Below are 22,129 nucleotides of genomic sequence, written 5' to 3' on the forward strand. Positions count from 1 at the left end.
GACCTGGTTATGCAATTCAGGGAGGTCCAATCAGAAGAGGATGCTTCCAGTTCATTCAGCTCCATTTTTTGTTCAGTGTGGTCAGTCTGCTTCAACTCACCTGATAAGAAGCACTATTGTTTTCACTGTTGCTATTCAGTAATTCTTTTTGCTGGTGGAAAGGCAGATGTTATCAGGATCAGATAGTCTCAGAGTTTGTAGAGCTTAACACTTCAAAGTGTGAAACAGCCTTGTCTGAAATTGTTTTTTCTGAGAGCACAGTGGCTATTTGTGCCTCAGCCCAGCTGGTACTCCTATTCCAGTTTATTTTTACTTTTGTTGAATTCCTATTTAAGGAAGAGGCATAATCTTGGGACCATTATGTTTGGTATCACTGAAGTCTGAAACATTTCCAGCAAAATCAGCACAATAACACACACATGTAAGCACATATAGACACATATACAAAAGTGGGAAACCACATTTAGCTCATGGCTGTCTGATATTGTTAACTAAGTGCCTAATGCTATAAAGATTGAAGTAGTAGCAAGTCCAAGTAACATCTAAATGATCCAGGTCTCCTACATCTCAGTAAATTACTTGCAATTGTATTATTTATTCTTACTGGTATGTTTGTGTCTGATAAATAGAAGGTAGCTTTTTAGCTTGCCATTTAATGTAGGTACTGTTATTTCCCAAATCTTCAGTTGTAAAACTTCTTTTGTATCCCAATCATCAGAACAGACAAAATGGTGAGAAGGGAAACACATTATATGAATCCAAATAGTTTATTCAAGCTTATGTGTCAGGGGTTTGCCTGAGTTGAGAATGGAGTAGTAGCACAACTGTTACAGCTTATTAATTAATACTGTTTTAATGTCAGCCAAAAAGTAATTTAGATTTTGGAAGAGAGAAGAGTCTTAAATCTAAAGACAAATGATGTTGAGTTGGGCCAAAATGTACAGTCATTTATCAGGGGAAATCTACGATGAAAATAATTGGGCTGAAGTAAATGCTGCTGGGTTTATTTTGCTGTGTTTTATTATACCATATTTTAGAATTCATTATTGGAAATTATTGAAATCTTCCAGATTACCTGCCCTGAACTGCAGGTTTTACCTGACTGAAGGTGTTTGATCAGGCTCTTTAGGCGCTATTTATTTTTGTGGGTTCTTTGATGGGAATTACAGTTTGAGCCTTTTGGTGAAATTTTTTTGAACCTCTGTGGTTCCTACAGGTTCACTCCTGATTACATGTGTGGGCAACTGCCATTTGTGTGTCCATTTCCGCAGTGATATCAATGGGACAGTTCTTGAGCTGTCTGTAGGCTTCTTCTCATACTACTGTTGCTACCTCTGTTTCTTCCCTGCTCCTTTCCTCTTTGGTGTTGTGCTCTACTGGATCTCTTTGTCTTTTCTCATAGTTTCCTTGGCCTGCTTGTTTTTGCATACTTCATATTTCTTTCTTCTGTTGCCTGATCTTCCTTATAACATCTTCAGCTCTGCTCTTATAGATTCAATCATATCATAGTTTCTAATTTCCAAGTATGTGTATCTGTGCCTGCTTATCACACGTTTTTCTGTTCTCAGTTCTTGAACCTTCAGCCATTGCTTCCTGGCTGTTGTCACGTCTTATTAGCACATCCCTGAATATTTAGTCAAAAATGGTACATAATTTTACCTCTTGGTATTTATTCCTTACTGTGCATGCTTTGTGTAATTTCCCACTCCTCATTTTATTTTCTGTACTTCTCTCCATATGCTCTGCCCTTGTTTCAGTCTTCTCTTTCATAACTCCTTGTGTCTTTGTGTGAAGTCTTTGATTTCTTCCCTGTTACATGCTATTATTTCCCTAAACTTTTACTACCATAGCAATTTCATTATCAGTAATCTCTTCATCCTGTGTAGCACTGTCCATAGTTTCTTTTTTTTTAATTACATTAACTACTGTCCTTTGTTGTATTGCTGTACATACCTTTTACACAGAGTGTGTATGTAATAATGAGTTTTAAGAATGCTATGAAGATAATCCAGTACTTCAGCTTCTCCTAACAGGGAGTACATGCCATAATGATGGCATGACTTTTGTCTTCTTCATTGGATTTGAACTGTAGGAAATGACTGGCAAAATTAGGCTATTACTTTGATTATTTTTAACATATACAGGCCTGTAATTTCACTTTCATGTCTCTAGGATGATAGTATGATGGTATTTAAAGGCTTACTTGAAGTGCAGCTGGCATTTAAGCCAAATGCTTGTAAACTGGCTTTGTGGAATCTCCTACAAACGCTTCCCTCCTGCAGTCTGTATCCCTTAGCTGAGATCTATGCCAAGTGGGTGGGGTATTTTTGAGGGGAAAATAAAACATTTGATTGCATACCTAATGTGTAGGGAAATGCAACTTCGTAAAGTCTGTGTATGTGGTTTTTTTCTGTAGGCATTAACATTATCCCATATGCTGTATCTAACTTTCCTACAGCCCTCTTGCTGTCACTACTTTTAACAGTCCTTTATTCATTGAAGGTTGGTCAGTGTTCTGATGCCTTTATGTGGCTGCATTTATTAGTAGGAAAAGATTCAACTCATCTTGTGGTTGTTCATATCAGTTATCGATGGGTACACTGTTCCTTCCTTAAATGTTAATTGTAGACAATTACCTCCCCCTCCTCAGCTTCCAGCTGCAACTGCCACCTCCTCAGCCTGCTGGCTCAGCTGTACCATCCTCCTTTTCTTGGGAGCTGCACCTGCTTTTGGTTTTCAAACAAATTTATTCCCACTTGATGTGGTGGTAGAGGAGCCCTGTGGACAGTACCCTATCACTCCTCCTTGGCTGCAGCCTCCTCTGTTATTACTATATATAGCTGGTATTTGTTCACTTCTACAGTTATTACTCTGTGTGTCAAAATCTGTCATTTCCTTATATTTTTACTATTCTATGCCCAGTCTTAAATGTAGTGTGTCTCATCCAGAAACCAGGGCAGGCCATTTCCAGCGTGAAAGACTATATTTGAATGCTCTGATGATCTCCTATGTTACAAATATTTCTACAAATAATTGAGTTTATCTCAGTCTGGCAAGCACATTCCTAACTGCCACAGCACCCCTTGAGTAAAAGGAGTAAGGCCTTAGGAGAGTGCCTAAGTAATTCAGATCACATCTACCCAGGGCTAGCACTGATTCACCAGGCAGTTGGTGAAACATAGTGCCCACAATGCCTAGATTAAAACCAGAATAAGGAGCCTGGTTTGATGTAGATGTTTCAATACTTCTTCCCATCAGTTGTGTAGAAACCAGTACCTGCTGTTTCTGAACGTTTAGCAGAGCCTGTGTGCTAGTTCAGCTTTATTTAATCTGTGCTGGTTTTATAGTAGCTGCAGAAACTGGACTTCTGTTCACCTTGTATAAATGTGATGGAAAAGGGCATCATGATATTGATTGTAATTAATGGCTAAAATGTCAACATATGTTTCTCAATATGTAGGATTTTGTTTTGCCTACCAATGATAATTCCTTATACTCATTCCTCAGTGTAAATAGCACTGTAGTCTAGTAAAATGTGGTTTTGCTGTTTAGTTACAGCTTGAACTGTTGTCAGGGAAATAAACTGCAAAGGGAAATATGTCTTTCTGTGATAACTTCTTTTAGATAAGATCATCACAAAAACTTTATCAGAGTACTTAGGTCCCTGACTCAAAAAACAAGAAGTCTAATTGAAATAGGACTGGTATTAATAGTAATTTTTCTGTGGCTGGTGGGCTGGATTAGTGCTGATGGCTTTACAGGACACAGCACTCGTAGCCCATTATGGAATGTAGATTCTTGATTTGTGCCTTGTAGTTGTTATGAAATGCCATGAAAAAATTTTTTCTGTCTTTATTGAAATGTACCATTTGGGGGTTGGACCCAATGATCTCTCGAGGTCCCTTCCAACCCCTATGATTCTATGATCCACACATTTTTCCTACTTCAAAATTATTTTGTCGTATTCTAACCTCATACTTGAGAACAACATTGTGCACTTCCAATCTTTACACTGTTCATGCCTCCTAACCTTTCTAATTAAAGAAAAATATATGGCCTGGAACCTCAAGCTGATGTAAATTAGCAAAGCTCCATTAACTATTATAGAGCTATGCTTCTTAATTTCAATATTAGCTTTCAGTAGAAATATGGTTAAGAAATGAGAATTAAAAAGAACAGGAATGGAACTGAAATGAGAAATGAGTTTTACTTGGATTTGTTGTGTCTGTCAAGTACAAATATGTTAAAATCCCCATGTTGGAAAAAAAAAATCCATACAATTATTTTGCTCACTGAACCATTTAAGCTGTTGATTCATCTCCAGACTCATTTCAAAATCTTTCAACTGTTAAATTTAGAAAAAAACCTCACCCTGAACTGAAAAAAGCAAGCTGTTACTTGGTCAACTGCCCAGTTGTGTATTAAACCATAATATATATACTTTCATAGTAGAATGGGAAAAGGTTTGTCTAGTGGATGGAGCAACTGCTGGAAATCAAGCTTGTATGTATCATTCCCAACTGTGGTATGAACTAGGCCATGCATTTGGGAAAATCACGTTCTCTTACTCAGCCTGTGTCTTTACTGCAGTGATCTATCTCCGAGTAGTTTAAGATAGAAGCGAGCAACTGCACTGTAACACAGCTCGAGAGCTTCACACAGTGATTGAGTGACTGCAGAGTGATTGTGTGTTAGTGGCTGATGAGATCTGCTAGTGTAAGCTGTAACTAGTGCTTTCTGACAGGCTGTCCAACCTGAATCAAAGCACTGCCATGCTCAGGATAACAATTTTAATAGGTGGAATGCATTATGCAGCAAGTAAGGTTTAAAAAGCCTTACTCTTGCACAAACCAGGTACAACATCTTATGCCCAGCATTTGATGATTGCAAGTTAACAGGAGAGGCATTTTCACAGAACAAAAGACTAGAAAAATGGTACTCATTGGGTAATGTCCCTTGGTGTTTGTAACTGATTTGCAAATTCTTGAATCCAAGTAAATGGCAGTGCACAGACAGGCAGTCAGCTTGCAGCATTCATCAGCTACGTTCAGCCAGGCTGTTGAAGGAAGGTGCAAACAGTATGAGGCATTTTCCTACATTTAGTCTTCCCTCTGGCTGTGAAAAAGATTGGTATTACATGACACAGTGACACTGTAAGTTAAGTTAATAGGTTTAGTAATCCAAAATGGGCCTATAAATAACTTTTAAAATGTTAGAGCTGGTGCTCTGGGCAGGTGAGATATGATAGATCAGATCAGAAGTTTAAAGCCATGACTCCTGCTCTGGTCTTCTAGTATCAGCTGAAAGCAGATGAAATTTGTAGTGAGGCTCTGCTGCCTTTGAGTACTCACTGTCCTAGTCCACATTTCTTGGTTTTATAAGCATGCTAGTCTCTCATTACCCTTCTCCTGCAGCCACTTTCTATCAGATTTCTTACTGTGATTCTGGCTGTGTTCTGGTGCATGGCAGGAATACAAGCAACTACCTTATTTTTGCATGGCAGGATTTTTTTCAGCTAACAGTTTGAGGCAAACCTAAATAGATATATGTAAAGAGAATGTAAACAGAAATATATAATTATATCCATGCCCTGTGTATTTCTACTCTATATTAGAAAGATGGATTTTCCTCTTCAGTTCATCTAAGCAAGGACTAGGAGAGAAAAAACAGTTTCAGAACTGCCTGATGCTGTGACATGAACATAATACAAGCTGATGATTTTAAGAAAGAAGAGTAGTGCACTATCATTCCTATAAGAGCAGGTGTGAAAGCATTCTCTGTGTTTTGCAGCTGGTTATATCTTTTGTGGTCCTACTGCACAGAGCGGCACTGTAAAGTATGATGTGGGTAACACTGGAGTCTAGCCTCATTCAGACCAGACTAAAAGAATCCCTTGAAACAGCTATGTCTAATTACATGTGTTTTGCTGTGCACCATCTTGGTGTGATGCTTCTTGAGAATATTTTAGATGGTCCTTCTACAGATCTTTTAAATTTGCTGTGTGTGGTCTCAGAAAAGGCGCTATATATATATATATATATGTACCTGTCTTAAATACCTGCTACTGGAATGATTAAATGAATATGTAAGTTTCTTATTTTTCCTATTGTAAAGAATTTAGTGCATATAAGTATTTTTTCCTTCCTTAGCTTTCAGGAATTGATTCTTTTCCTACCCTGTACTAAGGCTCTCCATAATTCCCTCTCTTCATTTATATCATTACCTCAGGGATATTTTTTATACAGTGGCTGTTTCCCAGGGGTATGTTTCTGAGACTTCAGATGAATGTACCTTTCTTGCCTCTCAAGGGGAGGCAATGTGGTTTGGTGCCTATTGAGCCAAGTGCAGATGTCCATTGGGTACAAATACATTTCTGAGGTGCTGATTTGGGGGATTTTCTGCTGAGGGCTACCCCATAGTCTATATGCATGCTATGCAGTAAAATGGTGCAGAATAAGCTGGAGTGAATTCTAGGTACCATTTCCATGAATTTGCTGGGCAGCCAGTGAGGTTTGGAAGTAAAATAAAATCTGCTAACAGTCTTTAAATTGATTGCAGTTTTGATGGCTGCTTTGTGTTGAGAAGTGCTGTTCTCTGACTTGGGTTTCAGACAGTGTACATGCACACAGGACTGGGACAGTGTGATTTAGAAAGCAAGACTCCAAATTTACAGCTGGAGGTTTTTTGCAGTAATGGAGAAATAGCTGAGTTTAAGTGAACTGTCTGTGGTAGCAGCAGCAGTGAAGCAGAAGCTCCAGCTATAACCTACATATCCAGGCATCCAGCTGGCCTTGTACCGTATGTGCTGAAGCTTGTGTGACAGTAGGTTCTTTACTGGTAGCCGACCTGGTTAGATTAAAGAGGCACGTGTTACATTAAACTATACACTCTCCTCCACTTCTGAAGTCTAAGAAAACCCTGTACTAATCTTTCATGATTGGTCTGTGACATCATTAAATGTACCTTTCCCCCCTCTTTCTTTCCTTTTGCTAATTTCACTTCCGTGGCCTTTGGCCTTGTGCTCAGCTCCCTGTGTGCACTGCTCAAAGTCAGGCTTACCTCTCCTCCTTCATTTGAATTGGTATAAGCTTCATTGCAACATTTATTTACAGATACTAAGTAATCACGGAACAGGATTTCACATGGACAAAGACAGTGTGAGAAAGACAGTAACCTTGGTTTGTGGAATTATTGTCTTTATCTTTCCACCTTCCAGCAGTGGACTTGCCCTGCTGTGTGCCCCTATTCTGAATTAAGATTGCTTTTATTCTGGAATAATTACTCCTCATGTAGGGAAAAAAATAAATCACTTTCCTTCCATCAAAATATAAGTGCTATTTAAGATGCTGCTAAATATGTGGAAGTCTCCAGCTGATTTTTACTTCCCATATATGATGCAAGGCTGCTGAAGTATATAGTAGAGGCGAGGACTGAAAAGAGTTCATATCTTTAAGTACTCCAGTAGTGTTTACAGCTCTTATTGAATTCCTAGAGTAAGGTGAAAATTCTTGAAGGGATATTGTCTGGGGGAAAATAGCACAGAGCTGTGCAAATCTGCCATCAGAGGAAATATTTATCTAGTAAATGAATCATGACATAGGAGCTGGAGGGTTAAATCTTGGTTGCCTTAGATGAGATTACTTGTGTAGAAAAGGTGAAGTAGGCTTTAGCTTATGGCATAAGAAACATGTTGGCATCATTTTTTATCATCACTAAACCATATGAACTGAGGAGTAATGCTGTGTGCCCAGAAAGTGTAAACCTGACCCTGCAAAATTGGGAAGTTTGTATAGAAGATCAGCAATAAGTATGGATCTCTCTGTTTCTTGTCTTCTGGGTTTTGTGAGTCTCTAAGATATTTGAGCTTTGGCCTTCTTCCACAAACACAAAGGCTAAAAGCAGATTTTTTGTTTTAAGTGAAAGCTGATGTTCTTACACAATAATTATATGATTCCAGGACTTTGGCTTGAGAAAAAGTAAAAAACAATTATCACATGGTTTACAATGAAGTAATGAGAATTGGCTACACCATATGAACATGGCTCACACAGAGAAACTGTTTGGCTTCTGTTTCTCCATACGAAAATGAGTTTTTCGAAGCACCAAGGGGTACAGGGAACAAAAAATTATCCTAAATACTCAACTCTAAAATAAAACTTGACTTCATTATAGATCCAGTGGTTTTAACAGTTGAGTGTTTTTGAGAACTTAATGTGTGCAACTTGAAACAATTTTTCAAAATTTAACTTCCTTCCAGAATTAAAATTCAGAGAATCAGCCAATCTGAGTTTGTGGCATCAACAGCCTGGATTTTTATAAGGGCTGAGCATAGTGTCCATGTTGAGCTGAGTTTCTTGAAAATCTTGGCTTGCCTGTGCTGAACCCTCTTGGGAATTATGGCACCTGAGAGGTCACCTAGTGAACAGCCTTGAGGGACGTCCTCTGCCTCATTATTATGTCTTTGTATTTTACCTGTTCCCTCTTGATTTATGGAACTTTTTGGACAAAGCACAAAAACCCCTCACTGCTGGAAACAATCCTGAGTTGGCAGGAGGTGGAATAAATGTTTGAGTAGGTCTTTTTACTGTGGTGTTCCAGCATTTTCCTTGTATATCCAGAAAGAAAACCTTTTTAGTAAAGAAAGTTCAAACAGTACCCATGCCTGACTTCCTTTTATGCCTGTCTTTGTCGGTCTGACTTAAAGTTTATGGTTCCTCTGCTACCCTGTGCCCGCTTGTTTCTAGAAAACTAGGGGGTTTGAAAGTCAATTTTCACGTGGTAGAAGATAACATCTACGGATTTTGTGCTGTTTCAGCTTGGGGCATAACACAGTTTCACTGGATGGTTAAAATCCCTATTTGGTTTTGGCATCAGAAAACAGTAAAAATATGTATTTTTAAAATATTGAATTTAATTTCCTTTTCCATGCATTTGAGGAAAAAGAACAGTGTGTGCCAATACAGCTGTTTTTAAATGAGTTGTATTGCAGTTTTTACTGAAGTAGAAAGGATTCAAAAGCCTATTATTATTCATTAACTGTGCTGAAGGCACAAAGCAGTGTTTCATTTAAAGTGCATTTCTATTCTGAAAGATAGCTGCTCTGGCAGCTCTTGCAGTTGCTTGTTTCTTCCTTGTCCATGTGTTCTCCATGTAATCTGGTTGATTTTCAAGTAACCTGTTAGGTTTTCTAGCTACCAGCAGTTCAAACTTAATCTGTAGTCTGGTTTTAGTCAAGTCAAATTTTGCTAGTCAGTTTGTAGTTTGCATGTGGTTGTCACTTCTAGTGAGAGTGTACTAGGCAGAAAACAGCCTCATATGCTGCCTTTGAGATCTATCTCCAGCAGCTATAAGGAGGTAGTAGCACCCAATTTTATTCACTGAAGAAGGCTAGGAAGAAGGAACTTGGTTATATAGAGAAATGCTTTTGTAGTCAGTTTGCAAGCAGAGATGTTCAGTATCAGTGATATTAGTTCTAAGGAAATCTGTTATTTCCTGCCACTCTATCTGTATCTGTTCATAAATGTGATTGTCTTTCATATTAACTCTGTCCCTGGTAGCCAGCTTTTATTTTTTGTCTTTGAAGGGCAGTTTTGATCCCATTGTTATATGGCATCAATGGACTAATAATACATCCCAGTTTTGAAATGGGTGACGTCTACCAAGTGAGCTCTTCAGATCTTCATTGAGGAAGGAGACTTCAACCTTGGGCCATTTTCACTTAACTGATCCATCTTGCTTGCATATGCAAGCAGCACAGAAAAGAGATTCTTCCAGCTATGAGATTCTGTAGTGTAGGGAAATCTGACAAGGACAACTTCTGTGGTGCTTGTTCCTTGTACAACCACTGAGTCATTTGGGGAACAAAGTGGGATGTAGTGGTCTACAACAGTACATATAAAAGCAGCTTCAATTCAGTAACAAAACACAGACTTGTAACCCACCTTCTGTAAGAATGGCCTCCTTTTGTCCAAGGTGGAGCATGTTGTTTCAAAGAGGGTTACTAGTCCACAGTGTCTTAAAATCACGTTACACATTCCTTAACCTTTTCAGTGAAGTGCTATAGCTTGCTTGGTGTTGAAATCAGACTGTCACTTTCCCTGGCTATACAGCTATACTAATGAGTATGTTGTGAAATCATTGAGACCTAATTGACTCTGCAGAATTGCAGCCTCTCCTTGGCAGCAGACTTCTGGCCTTATTGTGTAGGGCTGTGCAAACTGAGTTTATGAATGGTTAGGCTGAACAACTAGTACAAATTCTTTCTGTCCTTGAATTCTAGAAGAGAATTTGAAGTCTTACAGTAGCAAAAAACCCACCAAAACAAGATCTCATTGAGCTTGAGGTGGTAATACCAACAACTCATGGAAAGCGAGTCATGTTTGATTCTCCAGTATGTTCGCAACTGGAAGGCTTGTCTGTGAGAAACAGAGAGCCATTCTTTTTCTGTTGTAATGAAAAATTGCCTGACCATTTAACAGGTGTCCAGTCACCAACTCCTTTCCAAAACTTTTTTTCCCTATCAGCCAGTGATCTTGCCAGGGACATCACTTTCTAACTATTTAAAAAGGACGTAGCCAAGTTTTTACTAGTGACTGATGTCTGCCATGAATTCACAGAACAGTCGTGAGGTAGTGCAATTTAAACCTGTTCACATAATTCCACAATGATTATTCAGTCCTGAGTGGAGGATGAACCATCTTATTCCCCCTTATCTGGGTCAGGATAAGCTGCACCAGTGCTGGCCCCAGCTAGTGCTGAACTGCTTTGGCAACCTTTGCTCAGAGTAGTGTAACAACAACTGAGGCAGGCAGAAAATTTTAATGTATTGTTATTTTATTGTTTAATATTGCCTTAATGAGTGCAAATATTGTTATTTTGTATAAAAGAGAAGAGAAACTAAATCTAAGTCCAGGGTTTAAAAAGGTATTAGTGCTACTTTTTATTGTAGCTAATCCAGTTTTGTATAGGTATTTTCATAATGTCATATGGATGGAAGGAGAGTTTTGAAGGCTCTTTCATTAATATGCCATCCTTTGTGATACATGTATTAAATGGATTTAATAGTTTAGAATTGATCAGTTATTTGCTTTATGAGCTGCTACTTACCATTGTACAGATAATCTCATTTGGCAGTCCTCTTTTGATTCAGCAATGCAAATTGATTTAATATACCACAGAGATAAAAGTTGTTCATAACTGTTTTGTGAGGTGAGGACTATGGAGGAGGATGCTTAATGTGCCTCCTGCCATATGGTGCTTTGCCTACAAATAGAAAGCTTGATCTTTGGCATCACACAGTGTTACACTGATGCACAAATGTCTCTCAAAGAAGTTGAGTGGTATTTCATATCATTTCATTGTACTTCATTTGGATACTCTGTTTGCTGTTCAGGTGCTATAATCCATGAAACCAGTTTACTAGAGTTATCTCTAAAGGAATTTCCTTGCAGAATTTTTCAAGTAAATGTGTGCATTTCATTGAATTGACCATTCCCGACTGGTGCCTAGATTAGTATCCAGCACAAGATGAACTGAGTATTTGAGGAAATATCCACATGTTATCCTGCTTCAGGAAACAGATGTCTAATTGGAATGGGAAGTTAAAGCTTGATAATTCTTATTTTTTTCTGGATGGCACCTAGGATTATCAATGGGTTTATTGTTCTTCTTTGGCTCTGTAAAAATAGAGCTTTAATGTGCTATGGTGAATTTATGATCTTCTAATGACTTAAAATTTATTATATCTCATTTGGGAAGTAGTATTGAAAAGGAGGACATTCATATGCTTTTGATACATGAGTAAACTAGTTTCACTGTGATAATATCATATTCAGGTTGACTTTGTTTCCACCCTTAACACAGGAATACATAACTAAAACAAGTCAATACTTTTCTATGAACAAAAGCAGTCTTGTTCTTTTCTAAAATACACAGTTGCTATCACAATAGTGACAGTGCACATTATGCAAGAAGATCAGATGAATGTATTATTCTATTCCCTGTCCATACTGAGCTCACCACAGTAATTTCTGAGACTGTCTCCACTTCAGTGCCTGAGCAAGTATGCGAAATGTGACAAGGAATGACCTTCTTGACATTAGTTGTGAAGAGAATATGGGATATCCCATTCATTGCAACTCCACTCATATAGGACCTCTGCATTCAGGGAGCTGTGGTTGGTAGAAGTGATGATTTCATGGCTTTCACTCATATCTTCTAACAGATTATATTAGTACAGAATTAGAAATTAGTGCAAGCTGCTGTCCTGTGAAGGTTCCAAATTCAAGTCTTGGTGTGCAAACTGTTGACATTTTGCTGCTGGCACCAGGCAATGATGCATGCATTTGCTTGACAGGTATGAAGAAGCTCATATCTGCACACAGTGAGGAGTGAGTTTGCTGTCACTGAGGCCCAAATACGTGTTCATGAATGTAACACCGGGCCTTGGGAAGGTGAGGCTGTGCACTGTGAAAAGGGAATGGTGCATAAGCAGAATACACCTAGCACCTCTGCCTAAAGCTGCTTGAAGTGCTTAAACAAATGACACACATTTGAAATATTCAAGCTGGCTTCTGAATATGATTATAGGGAGGGTAAAAATAGAAGTACATAATTCTGTCTTCTGTCTGTCCTTATTCCCCTTATACCTCGTCCTTGGGTGAGTCAACAACCCCTGAATATCAGGGCAAAGGGGTAGGTATTGCAATGCGTAGATGTCATGTGTCCTGAAGGGACAGAGGAGCGAGGGCAGAGGTAAAACATGCAGGAGAAGTGGGCTTCTGTGTACATAATTTCCTTAGGCCCTGTCCTGCAGAGAGGCAGAGTGGAGCCAATTGCGTGTGTCCTTTCAAACAGCTACAGCTCCCTTCTCCCCATGAGGAGAAATTAGTTGTAACAGGCTTGAACGCTTAGCAGGTATTAGGAGTTGGCATGTTTGTTGCCTCTGTGAGTAAATCAACTCCTGGTAAGGTGAAGAAATCACATGCTGAGGCAGGTTATAAAACCACAGATCCACGTGGTGGTTGAGATGTTCTGTCAGGCTTAGGAGATTTTGAAACTTAACTTCATTGGCAGACTGCCTGTCACAGCATGGATAGGGCATATGGGAACAATGCTCTGATGGTACCCAGAAGTAATCCGGTAACAGCCTAAGTCTGGACAGGTGTCACTGGCATGCCTGGGTTACCCTGACTGTTGCATACCAAATCTTCACTCCAGAGCCATGCAGAGAGCTCAAGCTGTGCAGCTGCTATTATATTCTGTCCTGAGGTATGCTATTTGCTTGCCTTGTGTAGCTCTTTAGCCACAGACAGCTCAGCCTGAGCTTTTTTATCAAAGGTGAGTCATTTTCTCTGTCGTGGCATAATCAAGGATTTTTTGTTTCCATCACTCAGAGAAAAAGGTGGAGGAGTTCCCTCCAGGTCACGACTGGATAAGCTGCTTTTGTTTCCCCTCTCATTTCATGACTGGGGAGAGGGAATGAGCTGCATATGATGACATATCCAATATAGACTTTGCTTTCTTGGTGCCCTCCTTCCCTGTCAGTAAATCTCTACTTGATAAGATGAGTTGCAGGAGCCATGGGCTTGCGACAGTACCAGCAGGATAAATATTTCTGTATTTCTAGCTGATTTTAAGATGACTGGTGTATGTTCCCCTCCTTTTTTTGGCAAAGGTTAGCACCATTAGATGTACTACTCTTCATTTCATTTCTTTTTCCCATCTGTTCTGTCTCTTTTCAGTAGCAGCTGAGGAGATGTAGCTCCCACTCAGGCTGCCAGATAGGTCTGTCTCCTATACATGGAAAATATCTTTGCACAACGTAGAGTGGTGCCCTGCTGTACACGCACATAAGATTGTACCATGAGGGCAGACCATGCTCTTTCAAATTCCATGATAATGTCATATCCCCTCTGTCAGCTCATACAGATGAGGAAATATCACTGCCACCCTCAGTGAAGTGATATTGATTCCCAGGCCTAGGCTAGGAGCCAAGGGAATCCAAACAGCCGTTTCCTGAGCCACCAGGTTATCGTTGCAGTAGGTAAGAAAAACAAATCTTTGCTTAAGATATGAAAACCACAGTACAGTGAGCAAATAAAGAAGAGCGCATGTGTATGATGTATACAGATTTTATAGATGACAGTTACACAAAACCTGTGATTATCTGGATAATAAAGCCATAAAGACAGCCAATGCTTATATTGAAAAACTCTAAACTTTACCTTGGTACTTGCTGGCAGGTGGCCTTTTCATTAACAAAGAAATCTTACTTGTCAAGCTCCAGAGCCTTGCTTCGTTCCCCTGACTTGTAAAGAAGATTTTGTAGTGTTTCTATGTGAGAATTGTGTATCATGGCTTCTGTGTAGAGAGGAGTATTATCTTTGAGAAAAACTATCTTCATGTTAATTCATTTAAACTTACCTCTGTGAGGCAAGGGAATATTAATTACAAGTAGTTATTAATTAAAAATTTTAAATCACCAGACTACTGATGAAGCAAGATGGTTTGTAGTGAAGATGGTAATCAGATGCCTGGCCTTATTTCTATTTCCTGGCTCTTACCTTTGACATCTGGTGTTCTGATTTCCTATTTAGTGTTTACTTTGTGTAAGTAAAGTCACGTTAGAAAGATTTAAAAGGTAATGAATTTTATTCATGGTTCTTGAAACTTCAGTTTGTACTGGCTTAATCATTCTGAACCTTAATCTGTGGAATATTTTAGAGTCAACTGAATGAGATTAGCAGGCAGGTAATAGCTTCCCTGATGACACATCAGTTTTGCCAAGTTGTGGCCAGAGACATATTCCCTGTGGTATATGGTGATAGTAAGGGGAATCGTGCTCCTGACACAAGAAGCTGTGATGGCAGTTGCAAATCTTTGCCCCTCAGAGTATCTGAAAGGATGTATCCCAAGTTGCAAGGTCACATTATCATTGTTGGAGACTCAGGCCAGGACTCTGGTCTCTGCTGTACTAGTGCATTGCTGGAATACGTGTGTTCTCACAGCTGCAGCTTGAATGGAGGAAACAGGACAAATGGGGGATGTGGTAAGAAAAATAGTAAATATGTCTTGAATGCATCCATGTGGGCATGGTGTTTCAGCTAGTGATGGAAGAACACTCATATTGTGTAAAATACCAGCAGGTGTAGCTCCAGGTGTTTTCTTCCAAACGAAGTCTCCTTAATGCTTTTTAAGTTATTAATAATTTTAGTTGATATTACTTGTTAATGGGCAGAATTTATTTAAAACCACATGCTTTGAGTGCTGATTAATTTTTTTGCCATACTTGATTTCACATGATAGGGAGAAATCCTCCTCTAAGAAATTTTGCTAAAAAGATCAACCATGCCTTGAATTCTTGGCTTCTATGTTCATGGTTATTGAGTGCAGAATTATATCAAGAAATTGAGAAAATTGTCATTGCAATTGAAAATGGCACAGCATAATATTGATATTATATTTATATTATATTATGCAATATTTATATTGTGCTTTCAAGTCTGTCTTTAAACTGGCAGACTTGCATGGGGGAAGATGACTATGTATTTTCCCTGCTTCCTTCCCTGAGATTCAGTATATTATAGTCAATTCATAAGAACCTTCTGAAGCTTGTCTTGTTGAAAACCTACATCTCCAACTCCCTGCAGAAAGGACTATCTCTTTCTGAATAATGATTTAATGAATTCAATGCTTGGAAGATAGATTTCTGTTTGGTCTTGTATCTCTACAGATGCATCTGCCATTTACAGCTGCTATAAAGTTTAAAAAACATATGTTTTTCAGCCATTAATGAATTTCCTGAAGATGTATTTACAAATAAAGAACGGCAGCAAGGAGGGGTTCTGCTTCATATCATTGCCGTAAGTTTTCCTCTACTGTGCTTCTTTTTTTTATCTTTTATTTGTCTTGCAAGATGGTAAGATTAGTGGCTTTATTAAATAGACCTCTGTATATATCAATATATTTCTAATACTTTGATTTTAATATTTCTGATATGTCTACATGGGTGCAAATGCTCTAAAGGTAGCATCTTAAGGACATGGTTTAGTGGTGGACTTGGTAGTTCAACTCCATGACCTCAAGGATTTTTCCAACTGAAGTGATTCTATGATTTATCCAAGAATATTACACAAGTCTGGATTTGCAGTGCCTGTATATCTCTTGGGAGATACAATCCTGATTACATGGATCACAGAGGGATTTCTTCCACTGACTTGTATTTGTTTGTGTTTTGTCTTTTATAAACAGGGTTTGGAACTCTTTTGTTGTTGACATCAAGTATGACATGGGAGATGCTTGATTTTCTTTCCTATTGTGCCTCTATGCAAAATATGCAATTGTAATTAAAAAACCAACAGCAAACAAACCCTGAAGAAATGTAGAAAATGTCATGTGGAGTTTTATATTTTATTGTAGAAAAAATTAAGGCCTGCAGGCTCCAGGCTTCCATTCCTAGTTCAGGGAAAGTAAAGTAATAAGGAGTTGTTTGAGAGACAACAGCAGGATTAGACCCATTGCATAAGCACAGCACGTAAAGACACATAAGATAGTGGGAAAATTATATGTGCAGGGAACCAGGATCATTCCTGAGAGGTTTGATGCAGGGTCAGGGTCCACTTATTTCCAGGTGTGGTTATTTCTTGAGTATTGTTAATCAGCATGGTGTTGCTTTCTATTTAATTACTTGGTCCAATAATTAACTGAAAACACAGATGGTGACCATGTAACTTTGTAAGCCTTGCCTGCTACTTTCCTTTATATGAGTCTGTTGTGGCTCCTCATTCTGTCAGCTGCTGGAACCTCTCCTTTCCTAGGTTCTGGCAAACATTCTTGTCTTGAACTTAATCTTACATTCAGGAATCTGGTTTTGTGCCATAAATTGATCAGCAGAGGGGTTTCTCTTTGGAATGGAATAAAAAACTAAGCTATGTATTTCCACTAGTCTGAATAAATACAGCATTGCCACCTTCCCTCTTTTCACATACAGGAAAAATCTGAAATATTTCCTGAATTTATTTTCTTTACAGGCTCTTTATATGTTCTATGCTCTGGCTATAGTATGTGATGACTTCTTTGTTCCATCCTTAGAGAAAATTTGTGAGGTATGTTACAGAACTTTATTCCCCTTTTGGAAGTGTATTTAGAGGATATTATAGAATCAAGCATTTTGTGCCATTGCTGTTTGAGTTTATTCCTGTCAACTTTTTGGTTTGGCCTCAGTCCTTTTCAAATTATTTGAGCATTCCATCAAAAAGTGAACCTGTGGTCTGAGCACATTGGTCCCCTGGCCACACTCAGATAAAATGAAAGATTTAATGACATCACATGGTAAAACTCACTCTTGAAGACCTGAAGCATGTGTATATAACATATGCATGTGCTGGGTTTTATTATTACACTCCTAGTTTTAAAAGTCACTTGTGAAAAGAAACCATGCATAGGCAAATTAATGTGTTGGCTATGCAAATTTGATTGCACATCCACCACTGTACCAGCAAGGAGAAAGCATGCCTTTGTGGTACTAGCATAAGGTGGATAAAAGGGAGAATGCATGAGAAAAGTATGTGCCTTGGTTTTATATGGAATGAGAATGCATATTTTATATGAAAAATTTGTAATAAGCGTTATTTCTTTACATAATTGTGGAGAAGACTTTGTAAAATTACATGTAGGATTCTAATTGAGTTGATTGGGACAGAGAAGAATTTATACTTGGCATGTAAATGTTATGTTAGGTAAGGCTTTGGTGAACTAGTACAAAATGAATGCAAAATACAAATCCAGATTTGAATTTCATTTTGAGAGCAAAATGAAAATCTCTTTTCCTTTGCTTTTTATCAAAAAAGTGAGTGACCATTTTCTGAAAAACCTCTGTAGCTAGTTAAAAATTCTATTTTTCTATGGACATATTACTAAGTTCCTATTAATGTTACTCAGAGCTATGTAGTTGCACTTATCAATAGAAGAACTAATAGAAGCCAAAAGTAGTAAAATACTGAATAGAGATCTTTTATGTCCCTTTTCAGGTGTTTTATCTTTAGCATGCTCCTTATACACTATATGTAAGTTGTCCCAGTTGGGTTAAACCAATTACATTGTCACTGAATCTTCATAAAATCTATGCCCTTTGTCTCATTTTCTGATGAACATTAAAACAACTAAGAAGAACTCAGGTAGCACACCTTGGCTTGAGCTTCTTGCAACAGTGTAGATCAAATGCCTTGTGTTTGTTTTGTCAAGCTCTGTAGGATGCCATTTTCATCAGCTCAAAATGTTGTATGTTGCCTGAAAAACAGGATTTCTGTACTGGTCCTTTTGACACTAATCTAATTTCTATCCTTGGAAGAGAACTAAGGTACTAGAGGTGAGTCTAGAGACTCTCAAAACGGAAAAGGCTCCTCCATAAAACCTTATTACTCAAGGGAAAGATTTTCAGATAGTATTAAATTGATGTAGCCCACTTGTAGAGCTACATATGTTTCTGCTGGTCTGAGAACTCGAAGTTATCTCAATCTTATTAGAGATTGTGAGATGCTGTCATAAAAATAGATCTGTATACAGTACACAAGCCTTTCTGTGTCTAATTGGACTAATTTTGTCTGTGTCAGCAGACTCACTTTTGATTAACACAGTTTTAAAGGGAAGCCAGAATCAGGCCTGCTGTTTGTAAGATTTATTCACAGGGACTATATTTTTCTCTTATGGATTTTTATTTTCAAATTTTAGAAGCCCCAAGAATTGCCCTTAATTCTGGAATGATTGTGTTTAGAATTTCAGAATTAAATTCATGAAAACAATTTGAGATGTTTACAGTCTTTTTGAATCTGCAGAGATTCTTTTCTCAAATGAGTTATGTGTAAGCCACAATTGGCAGTTCAGTTATACATATGTAGGTAATTTTATCTGACACTTCACTGAGTTAGCATATAAACATTTTACTTGCCCAAAGTGTATTTGTCTGCTCAAAAGGCAGTGTCTATTTTTGGGTTATAGTGACTGTTCATCCTTTAACAGCACTGTGGCCAGAAAATGAAGAGCTGCTATCTTTGTAACTGCAGAGCTGTGCAATGTAAATACAGTAGCTGTGCTGAAATTACCAATGATTTTCTTCCAGAGACTACATTTGAGTGAAGATGTTGCTGGAGCCACATTCATGGCAGCAGGGAGCTCCACTCCAGAACTGTTTGCATCTGTTATAGGTATGGAGCCCACACACTAGTTTTTATGAGATCTGCTGTTAAAAAATCAGCAGCAGATCAAGCAGAGGTACCCAAAAGTGCTACCATTCTTCTGTCAAATTATAATCAGCAATTGCAGCTGTCAGCTAGTCTGTGGTTCATGGTATAATTAACTACTCAAAATATCTCATGAAACTGTGAATTTCCTCTCAAAACACAGAAACGAATGGCTGATTCTGAGCATAAGAAGTAAAAGAAGAGATTATTGCAGTCCCCTGAGAGAGAATTTGAAATATTTGATGCCTCTTTGGCTTCTTTATTCACCAATAAAGGGAATTAATTTTAGCAGGGAAGTAGAAGAACAGGGAACATAGGAAAAGAACAAATTAATGTATAGATAAGTCAGATCTGCTAAAGGCAGAAGGATGGGTATATATTACTTGCAGAATGATTTGAAGCAATCCCTGAAATATTAAAGATTATTGGTATAGAGAAGAGGTCTAAATGGCAAAAGCAGTACCTATTAAGAGAAGGAAGGACACAGGATTACACTAACAGAGAAGAGGGAAAGCAGCAAATTTTATGTCTGTCTTTAGTAAAGCCTTAGTAAGCTTTCTGCTACTATCCTTATTGACATTTCTACAAACTTCAGGGAAATGCAGTCTAAAGGAATGCATTATAACATCACAGCTAGCTTGCTGAAAAGTAGCCAGTGTAAGCCTTTAAGGCTCCCTTTAGCAAAAGATTTAAAGTACAAGCAGACACTGCTTTGTAGTGCATTCACGTTATCTTTGATTCTGTCTCAGTGATGAAGACTACATTACATAGTACCTAGAGGTCTGTTCCAGCCATTAATTTTTGTCATTCTGATGCAATTATATTGCAGATAGGTATCTGAGGCATAGGTGGGTTCAGTACTAAGAGAAATCTGCAAGTCAGTACTACAGGTTGAGTTTGAATCCTGGTTGTCTGTTCGAATCAGAAGGCACAAGTTACTGCACTCAAAGTGGCTTCCAGTTTTTTGGGGTAGGATTCTCTTACTCTCATGAGACATTGCAGGGAGAACACACTAAATATTAAATATCTGGGAGAAAGGTTTCTGTTCTATTTGAAATAAATTCCATGTTCACAATGTGACTGGAGATGGTTTATGCTTATTTGAATGGGCTACTGCACCACTAACAACCAAACTGTAAAATATAGGACTTGCTGTTGAACTAACTAGTTAAGAAATTGTTTACTTTTCATAAAATATATATGTAGAGATGTTAAGCAAAAAAATGGGGAGCTTCTAGCTAAACAAAAAGCACAAAATGTTCCTCAGAGAAGCATTTATTATGAAACAAGTTTTGGCTAAACGTGGAAACAATATCTTGTTTACAGGTAGTTCGTGTTTTAAGTTATTGCCTATGGCCTAAAATGAAACAAGAGGTAACAATGGATGTTTTGCTCTATCTGCAGGTGTATTTATCACTCATGGAGATGTAGGAGTAGGAACCATTGTTGGCTCAGCAGTTTTCAACATCTTGTGCATTGTTGGTGTCTGTGGAATGTTTGCAGGACAGGTTAGTAAGATACTTGTTTTTATAGAGTTCAGTTGCTTATCATGCAGGGGTTTCCATGAGCAAACAAAAAAATGAAATGAAGTAAATTTTAGTCAGTGCCAAACCTGAGCTGGCAGTGTGAAAAATTACAAATGTTGGAAAGAATTTACAAACAGCAAGTCTTCCCCAAAAGTTCACCTATTGTTTCAGCACTCTGAACAGGTAGTATAGAGAGGAAACTGCTTCTTTTTCATACAATACTGTGTTCACAGTTAACTGATCATCCATCCAGGTACTGATGGTGATCAAAGAATCTAGGACATGTGCATGAGATTTGCTCCATCTACTCAGCAGATGGTTAGACTCTGTATCGTATTTTTTCAGGTATTAAATCTAGTATATCCACAAATATAATGAAGTGGGAACCAATGAATTGTACTTTACAATTGAAATGATGACCAATTTAAATATCATTAGTAAGAAATGTATTTCAGTAATAGAAGTTTCCATCTGGTTTTTATTTCTGGTGGTTATTATAGATCCATTGTCTAACAAACTGATGTCTTCCTGTTAGCATAAAACTGCACTGGTTCCAGAATCATTGCTAATAATAATTCTGCTCACACACCTGAGTGATTGGCTTTGTTTTGTCTTTTAAATAACATATTTTTGTTGGCTAAAGTTGTGATATTTTTCAGGTGGTTTGTCTCACCCAGTGGGCTGTGTTCCGGGACTCTGTGTACTACACAATATCTGTGATTATACTTATTGTTGTAAGTACTTCTCTTACCAATTAATGTGTTTAATTGCTTGAATTTTTGGAGAACTACCCTTCTAACCATTGATATACACTGGTGAACAATTATTTTCCTGGCTAGTTCTAGTGACACCTGGAAGTGGGGCCTCAGCTCCTCACTATGGTCTCTAGCAGGCTACTGTTACACAGGTCAGTTGCAATCTGTTCTGCCCCGGGGGACTTCTCATTGTGAAGATTAATAATTCTGAGCTGCACCTCTGTTTTAAATACAGAAGGTGGTTTTTTCTTCTTTCTGCACAGTAATTTTATTTCAGATTCAGGGTAAATTGTTCTAAATTGAGCACAGGTGAGATACCACTTTGTTCATCTAGAGCAGTGTAGTAGTTCTTGAAGGTATGCATTTACTGTGTCCTGTGGCAGGGAGGGGAAGAATTCATTTAGTTTGTTTTGTCATAAATACAGACCATTAGAGGCTGCCCATTCAGTTACAGGACTTAACACAGGGTGGAGTAAAAAGTGTGTAACCATTTAGCCTAAGAGCAGAAGTAAACAACTTCCTTTTCTACTAAAACTAGCATAGCTGTTAAAAGGATTCAGAGCTAGATCTCTTCAGAATACATGACTTCACTTTCATTTACACAGCACAG

The 22,129-nt window shown here is 38.1% G+C and overlaps 1 protein-coding gene across 1 annotated transcript in view; it reads left to right on the forward strand.

The window, feature by feature from the left end:
- The window catches only part of SLC24A4 (solute carrier family 24 member 4), a gene marked incomplete at its 5' end in the record, with an annotated part of 85,001 nt that overhangs the window by 36,245 nt on the left and 26,627 nt on the right, over positions 1 to 22,129 (forward strand). Inside the window, 5 exons of the mRNA XM_084270765.1 lie at positions 15,787 to 15,863; positions 17,031 to 17,105; positions 19,118 to 19,202; positions 20,643 to 20,746; positions 21,424 to 21,498. Of these exons, the coding sequence (XP_084126891.1) occupies positions 15,787 to 15,863; positions 17,031 to 17,105; positions 19,118 to 19,202; positions 20,643 to 20,746; positions 21,424 to 21,498 (416 nt within the window). The remainder of the gene's footprint in view (positions 1 to 15,786; positions 15,864 to 17,030; positions 17,106 to 19,117; positions 19,203 to 20,642; positions 20,747 to 21,423; positions 21,499 to 22,129) is intronic.

This window comes from Gallinula chloropus (genome assembly GCF_964237585.1).
Source record: "Gallinula chloropus genome assembly, chromosome: 14".
NCBI lineage: Eukaryota > Metazoa > Chordata > Aves > Gruiformes > Rallidae > Gallinula > Gallinula chloropus.